The 8,508-nt window shown below is 41.2% G+C and overlaps 1 protein-coding gene across 1 annotated transcript in view; it reads left to right on the forward strand.

The window, feature by feature from the left end:
* PCDHAC2 (protocadherin alpha subfamily C, 2) overlaps positions 1-8,508 on the forward strand; it is a 50,532-nt gene that overhangs the window by 2,856 nt on the left and 39,168 nt on the right. The window contains exons 3-4 of the mRNA XM_031065302.1: positions 1-299; positions 8,495-8,502. Coding sequence (XP_030921162.1) covers positions 1-299; positions 8,495-8,502 — 307 coding nt within the window. The remainder of the gene's footprint in view (positions 300-8,494; positions 8,503-8,508) is intronic.

An 8,508-nucleotide genomic window follows, 5' to 3' on the forward strand; every position in this document is an offset into this window, starting at 1 on the left:
CTGCTGAACTGTACAAGCAGGCCAACAACAACATTGATGCTAGATTGCCCCAAGGTTTGAAAGTGCAGCCCCATTTCATTGAAGTGAGGGGCAATGGGTCTCTCACTAAGACCTACTGCTATAAGGCCTGCCTGACTGCAGGATCAGGAAGTGACACTTTCATGTTTTACAATACCTGTGGCCCAACAGGAACTACTGGTCCCTCTGCAGTGGTGACTGAGAGGCATCTGACAGGACAAAGTGGGCAGAGTGCACAAAACCTCATCATACTTAGAAATGACTCCATTACTCCTAATGAGGTGAGGCTACCTTGGTAAATGGTCTGCACAGTGCTCTGAGCAAATCTGTACCTAGGCAGAGGTTCCAAGTGGAAAACTCAGATGAAGAATATTCCCTTAGGGGCTTGCTGACACTCAGCTCTGACACTTGGGTATAATGAATCTAATCTATGCCATGCATTTTGTTTCTAGGTAAATACTGAGACTTTCAGGGTGCAGTTGGTAAGTTCAGTATATGCATCTGTTGTTTAAGATTCACCTCATTTTTGCAGCAAATGCTGTACTGAGTATTGCATCCTTCCCTAAAATTGCCTGCTGCTACAGAGTGCTAAGGAATGACACATTTAATCCTACAGTTTTGATGGGAAAACTCATATTGCAGGAGAAAAAATAATCAGTGATTAGCATTGAAATCAAAAGGGTACTTTATGGCAGTTATGGATGTTTGCTATTCTGCTGTCTTCCTACCTGAGGAAATCTGTTGAATTTAGAAAAGAATATTATTGCAAGGATCTTGCTAATGTGAGTGTGTTTTAGTTGTCTAAAAACTACAATCCCTCCTCTGATAATGTTTGTTCTACCCAGTGCTGCATTTTATGCTTTCTGGCCTGTGACAACCCAGCGACATCTTTGCAGAGAATTACAGCAAGTCACCATCATTAAGTTACAGAGTGACAACTTCGAGCCTGCTGGGTTCCTATTGAAAATTGTTTAATACCTATGGTTTGACCAGCCATGTATTAACCTTTGCAATGTTTTCCCACAGTGAAGAATTAATGGTTGCTTTATTCTGTTGTGCGGGAAGCCTGCAGTTGGTGTGTGGTTTGCATGATCTATGCAGTTTCCTTTTTACACATGTTGGGACTGAACTCAGCAGCACTCACAGGAGAGACTAATTCTGGTGCACAAAAGGCAAATCTTGCCATTAGTGTGTATTGTTTGTATCCCATAATTGGGATATGGGATTGTGGCAAGTGTGAGATCAGTTTGTGCATTAATGTGTGCTATGCCCCAGGCAGGGAAAAGTCAGGGAAATAACTGATGGGAAAGAAAGGAGCCTGTCTTGTGTATTCTTGCCACAGAAATAGTACTCATTTGTTTATTTATTTCTACTTTTTCACATATGAAGATGTTAGCATCTTTAGCAACTGGTTTTTCTTGAGCAAAGATGCCCATATCTTAAGGGCCAGCAAGTCTTCCATAAAAATGCTTTTAGTAAGTAATGATCATCCATTCAGCTTTAATCCATTTAAAATTAATGCACTGTTTTTCTGTAAATCACAGTGGCAGGGTACAGGGGAAGTACTTTTTCTCTTTCTCTGCAGTTTTTGGATCTTAACATTTTTCTGAGTGTAATAAAATGCCTGGAATGTGTTTGATATAGGAGGGAATATGGGACATGCTCTATAAGTATGTATGCTGAAGAATCAAAGAATGAAATACACACTTCATAGCTGATTTTTGGGGTGGGAGGTGTGCAAGAAGAAAAGCACTAACTGAAAATGACTTCACTTTGGATGCAAGTAGGAAATCAGTTTAGCAAAGAGATTCCTATCACATTTTGAGACTCACTCCATTGAATGCAAGGAATTAGCAAGTTTTGATTACCAGCAGAGATCAGGCAGTGGCAGCAAAGCCAGCCCAAACTTGGAGTACAAAAGCAGAGAAATGTATAGAACAAACTAATGTATAGAACAAAGTAATGAGTGCTGCCTATGTGGAGTTGTCATCCAAAAGGGGAATCAATTCTTGAACTCATTCTGTGTGATTTAAACAGAGGTGAAGTTCTGACAAGCTTTACTCATCACAAATTTTTTGCTTTCTGCTTCTTAACCTGTCCTGTGGTAGGACATTCTATAAAGATGTATCAAGGCCATGTGCATATGAGGAAATGGCTGAATGTAATGGCATTCACTAATTACTAGTTCCTAGCTAATTACCAAGTGAAAGTCACATCTTTCCCCTGTTTCAAGCTCAGTGTTTGCACTGAAGATGCCATCAATTGCTTAGCAACACTGAATTCTGCATTTTAAGGATAATGATCTTTGCATTATTAGATTTTCAGAGAACTGTGTTTCCCTTTTTAGTTAAAATGAACTTTGAATCAGCCTTTAAGAGCCTGTGCCTTCCCTTGTGAGGCATAGCAAGGCAGTATTGTCCTTGCACCATTTTACAAAGTCAGTCTCTGATCTGTGTGTTACTTTTGGATAATGTGAACAGGTCTTTTCTTTTTTTTCTTCCACACAGTTTTTGGAAATGAATTTTTTACTGGTTGTTCATTGATGAGGATGGGACCAGGTGAATGGGTTTGCTGTGCACAGATAATCATACCTAGGGTTTTACAGTGGTTAATATTTTTAAAATGTTGTTTACACAGTGAGAGGAAAAATATTTCCAAGTTATTTGGGATTAATCTCAGTAACATTTGGGGCAATAAGTCTTAATTCCTTTCATATTTGCTGGTAAGGTCAAAGAGGCTAACAATTACATTAAGTTGTGACTCACTTTATTGGGCCATTAGAAGGATACAGTAGAAGTGCAAACAAGTGCATTAAGGTTAGGTAGGGGCATTTTTGTACCTGGTGAAGTTCTGACTCCTGTGTGGCTATTCCTTTCGTACTGCCAGTGTTGTGATGGTGGAATGGAAGCTTGTTTCTGCAAGATAGCTGCTGCTTCTGTGCTCACCCTCCTTACCTGCACAGTGCTTTATGGATTGATAAGTATGACTCAGACCAAGGGTGTTTTGTAAAAGAGGAAATGTACTAATGCAGCTGCACAGAAAATCCTGGACATGGTTATTGCTGTCAGGAGGCTGGTGATAAGGGTAGCAGTGCAGGGTTAATGGATATTGCTCTCTCATCAGATAACTACTGCAGAGGGACCAGGCAGGCAGTGAAGGCAAAATCAAGGCATAAAAAAGTACTGTGGCTTCATTTCTGGTGCTGTGAGTGTTATGGGCAGCCTGGACTCCTGACTTTCAAAAGAGGGGTGCACAGTCTATGAAGTGGTTGTGTGAGAAGTTGTGATTTTGTTACTGGGCACTGCTGCAGTGATGATCTGTCATTTTCAGGAAGGGTTTCAGTGCTTTAGTCTGGAGTCTGTTTCCTCATATTCCTGTGAAGATGCTGAATGATGTCTGGGTAGTGTCTGGTGCTTGGTTTTTTCTTATCATCTTTCCTGTTTTGTTCTTACATCCTTTGCAGTTAGGCTCCTTGCTTGTGCCTTGCATCTCATGACAGCTTTTTCCCTTCAATGCAGGAAATAACAATCAAACCAAAATGTTTTAACAGGAGTTTTCTGTCCCAGAAGGCAGCCTGGCACATTCTTAATTATCAAGTTGGGATACTGGATTGAACTAAACACTTTTATATTATACATTTCCTTGTACCCTCTTCTGTGTGGTGACACATGTGGATGAAAAAATATGATGTTTCATGTGTTGGTCAGAAATAAAGTGTGTTGCCCTGTGGACACTTTTAAAGAAAGTGGAAAAACCTGCACACTGATGGTGGTAAGACTCAGGAGATCCACTGGAATTTTACAGCAGAGCTGTTTGCTCTGCTTGTGTCTCTTTCTATGTATTTTTCACTTCAAAACCAGCTTGCTAAACACATGGAAAAAAGAAAACAACACTGAAGTTGGACATGTTTTGATACTGCTTTAAATGGAAGCATGTTTTGAAGTGTCTAAACCCAGTAACCCCAGAGTGTTGTTTGTAGCAGTCTGTCCAGGAGATTTCTCTCAGAGGATTTAAAGGTATTAATGGTGGAATGTCTTACAATCTCAGTTCAAGAACTTAAGCCCTTAAGAAATTCTCCAGCCCTGCTGACATTGAAAAGGTTAACTATAAATGTTTGTGCTTTTGTTTGATGGCAGTGTCTGGGCTGAGCAGGGACAGTGCTCTGTGCTTCAGGGCACTCAGGCACTGGGTTTGAGGCTTCTGCTGTGCCAGCAGAAATCTGCATCCAAGATAAAGCAGAGGTGTTTTCCTCCTCTTGGAACTCATTAAATGTACTTTACAGAAGCACTTGTCTGTTCCCTTCACCTCAGTTTTCTCAGAGTTAGGAATGCAAATGAACATTCCCAGGCTTTGGGCTTTTGAATTACACCCTTTTCCAGTTTCCTTTTTGATTTCTTGAATGATAAACACATATTTAAATAGTTTGTTCTCCACATCAAGTTAATTCTAAACATTTACAGAAGGAAAGCAGGAATAGAAGCCTGTTTCCTCATACCTGTCAGAATTGTCTGACTGGAAAATAAGCAGACCCTTATGTGGTTAGTGGTTCCAAAAGGCTTTTATTAATGCTTCAAAGCAGATCCATTTGATAAATATACCTTATGTCATTCTGTTGTGCATTTGTGTGGAAATCAGAATGAAGCAGGATGTTTTTAGGAGTCTCAGCATCTGGTAACTGTTTGTAAATATTTGATTTATGCTTCTCTACCTCAAGCGAGTTTTGTTCTAGCAAGCACTGAAGTGAAAGGTAGTGTTTGTATTGATCCATTGAATATGGGATCTGGGCAATATTTTAAAAAATCAGAAATTTCTTCTACTCCAGAGAGAAATTCTTACTGTATTAGATAAAAAAGAGAGCTGAGGAAAATGTTTGTAACAATACATTTTCAACTAAACTTATTCTCCACAAACCAATGAAACAATTCTTCAGTTAACCCACTTGAAACAACTGTGTGACATTTTCCATGAGCTCTCTTGCTCCTAAGATGGCTCTGGTTTACATTATACATTCACATTATCAGACTTCCCAGTGGGGTTGGTTGTTTATGACCAGAAACATTAATGTCTGGTTATGTGGTTGGCAAAACGTGAGCCTGGTGCCTGGAAGAAGCAGCAGGAGCAAACTGGTGGCATGAGGTGCAGTGACAATGTGCCTTCTCTAGGCAGCTGGATAGATTCTGCCTCCTCTCACACTATGATGATGATGTGCTGTAGCTGAATCAGGAAAACCAACTGACTGGGGTAAAAGGGAATGGTTTATTACTGCTGTGCTGGGTCATGGGATTTCTTTCACCTGCTGACAGGACTGCTGGACTTGCTACATGACTTCCAAAAATCTCTGAGGGAAGTGGCAAGCTAAAATTACCTTCAACCCAGTAGAATGTGCTGGATTGTGATAAAGAGAGTCTTGTAGTGAGCTAGGGAGGTAAAAGGAACAATATTGTCTTCATCAGCATTGTGTGACATAGTGAGAATACGGGGATTTCCAACTGGGAAGCACCCGGACCCCTTCGGAGCCTGTGTTCCTCTTTGTGCTCCCTCTGTGCACTCACACAGCTGTGCCTTGTCCTGCTGGGGTTGGTTTAGGACACATTGCACTTCTCACAGCCAGATCTGTGACAGGGCTTTGCAGAGGAGCCCACTGAGAGCTGCTGTGCAGCCCCTGGGACTGCCTGAGGACCCAGCTCCACTCTGAGGTGCTGCCCTGGCAGGTTCAGGGAGGGCTTTGGTGAAGGTAGACTGTTCTTAACCAGAGATAAAAACCAACCCAGCCTTGTAGACTGTGAATTCCTCTTGGATTTCTAAGAAGCAGCTGGGCTGGGGAGAGAGATTGCTGAATAGGTTTGCTGCTTCTGCTGTGCTCAACCTCTGTTACTGGTCACACTTTATTGCTTTTCTAGTCCAGTCTCATTTAGAGATGTATTGAAACAACTTTTCACTTATGGCCAGGGGAACTGAAAGGGGAATTGAAAGACTTACAGTCTGTAGCAGAACAAAAGGAGAAGCCAGTTATGCTGACAAAATAGAAATTTCACTGATTTTGTCAGTTGCAGGACACTGACCTGTAGTAACACAAGTGTGGGACAAATGTGCCTCTTGCTGAGCTCTGAAAATACCGTCAAGCAGCAAGCACATGGTAAAACTGGGTGAAAATAGGTATGCACAAAGGCAGGCTGCTGCCCAACTGCCTTGTGCTCTGGCTCTTCCCCTAATGACTTCAAAAAGAAGTCACAGTTATTGATTGGTTTTTCATAGTTAAAAATACCCCAGCCCTGACTGTCAACTGTGGCAATAGTTCCACCTCCAGAGTACATTTTCCTCATCCTTTCTTCTTCTGCTCCTCTTGGAAGAGCCCTGCAGCCCTACCTAAGGAGTCATAGCAGAGAGAGAACTGTTTGGGAATAGCTACAAGATGCCAGAGTTTCTGGACAGAAACCCTTGGAAATAGCACTCATTTCTCTTATATTGACATGAGGAGTCTTGGTCCATGCACGTGAAGTGAAAAAATGTTTCATTTCTAACTAATGAGTTTCTCCTGCCACCATCATCCAGATAAGATCTGATGTCCCATTGCAAACAGAATAGAGATTTTTGTCTTCCACTCAAAAGCTGAAAAGCTCTCATCCAAAACCCAAAAATCTGTGTACTGTGAGTGAGTGGTCACTTTCCTCTTTTCTCACTCCCACCCAATTCGTGTCAGACTTTTTCAGTGCTTTCATGAATTCCCACTTTATCTGTGTTTTGCCTGGGACTGTGGTAAGATTCCTCCTCCTCACATTGCCTACAAGCCTGTACAAGTTAATAACCTGCACCTCTCAAGTTGCAAAATAGAACAAGAAGTCCAGCAGTTCCCCTGCTATAAAAAAACCCAGCAGAAGCAAAGACAAATCCTCTGGTGTCAGCACCCTTCATACTCAAGAAGGGCAAACTCTGGAGAGGCTCTGATCAGGGTGTGTTGTTCTCTATCCTCTTTCATTGACTGTTACTATGTGGTTGACTTTAGAGTTGCTTTGACATCCCTGGGACTGGGGCCAAAATGGAATTCATCAGAAAAGACTAGAACTATGCATAATGGGCTTCTTGTCAAACCACTTTCTGCAAAACTCAGCAGAACCTGAGCATGACAGAGAACAGGGGGCTAAATAGGAAGGAAATTGCTAGCACAGATGTTTAATGTGTGGCTGCAAACAGCAGCCTCCCCCTCCCTTATGTGGAGCTCAGATCATAAAGAATACTCGTGTGCATCATCCAAGAGCATCTCAGCCTTGAGTGATGCTGGACCTGGGAAGTGTGGTGATAGAGCAATACTGTAAGTTGTAATTGCTCCATTTTTGTTTGAATAAAACCTATTGATCCAGGGAAAAGCATATGCCAAACCTCAAGAGGAAAGACAGAGTTGGTTTTAAATAATTTAGAACATTCAACACTTTCTTTTTCTCTTTCAAGTAATGGGGTCAAATTCATTCCTGATCTGCCTCCAATAATTTGAAGAGAATTAAACCATTACTATCATTTATTATTTGTGTGATTGGCACGGTGCAAGACATATCAGGAATGAATGCAGTCCATTATGTTTTTGGATAGAAGTTCTGTCTTTGGATTCCAGTGCCTGAACTTAAGCACTCACTACAGTATCACCTACAGAATAATGTTTTTAGTATCCTGAGAAATAACCTTGGTATGTCCTGAGGGCTTAATTTTAAGGGACCTGAGCTTGCACTCATAGGCAATAGTTGAAAATTACAGTGACAGTCCCCTGACAATATGAAAACTATTTTCTGGGAGCAATTTTTGATCAACAGAAGATTTCTTAATTAACTCCTTATTTAGCAAGTCATGCTGCAGCACATCAGCATATGCTGAGGTTTGTTGGTCAGAGGGCATTGCTGGCTATTTTCCCCTTCTACCTTTTATGCCCTCTCATGAATATGGAGAATCTAATAGGTTTTGGTATTATGGACATGTCTGTCCTTAATAAAAGACTTGCTGCAGTCTGCAAATCTGATACCATCCATTGCAGTCCTCTGCAGTCCTCTGAATTCCAGCAGAAACCTCACTGCCCCACGTCCCCTCACATTTATACACCCTCAGGCAGATAATATTCAATGCAGGAGTTTGAGTTTCCTCATCTTATCAGGTAAACAAACAATGTATTTTCAGGATTTCTGATTTTTTTTTATCCTATGCCCAAAATGTTGATGAATGTATGAAATAACTTTCCACCAGTTTGCAGCATTAAATGTTGTTCCACAGAGATCATCTCTAGCCACAGGCCTTGGTGTGCAGACAAGTTTATTGCACAGACACTCCCTGTGTGCCCATTTGAAAATTTCTTTAAAATTATAGGAAGATTTGGCAATTCACAAAAATTGACTATATCCACATAGGCTTTTCTGACAAAATTAGCCAGATGCAGATGTTTTCTAGCATGTTCTACTGCCACTAACAGCATTGTCCTGGGCTTTTGTTTCTGCAGCCAAAACACCCCAA

Source organism: Geospiza fortis, unplaced genomic scaffold (genome assembly GCF_000277835.1).
Source record: "Geospiza fortis unplaced genomic scaffold, GeoFor_1.0 scaffold1044, whole genome shotgun sequence".
Taxonomy (NCBI): Eukaryota; Metazoa; Chordata; class Aves; order Passeriformes; family Thraupidae; genus Geospiza; species Geospiza fortis.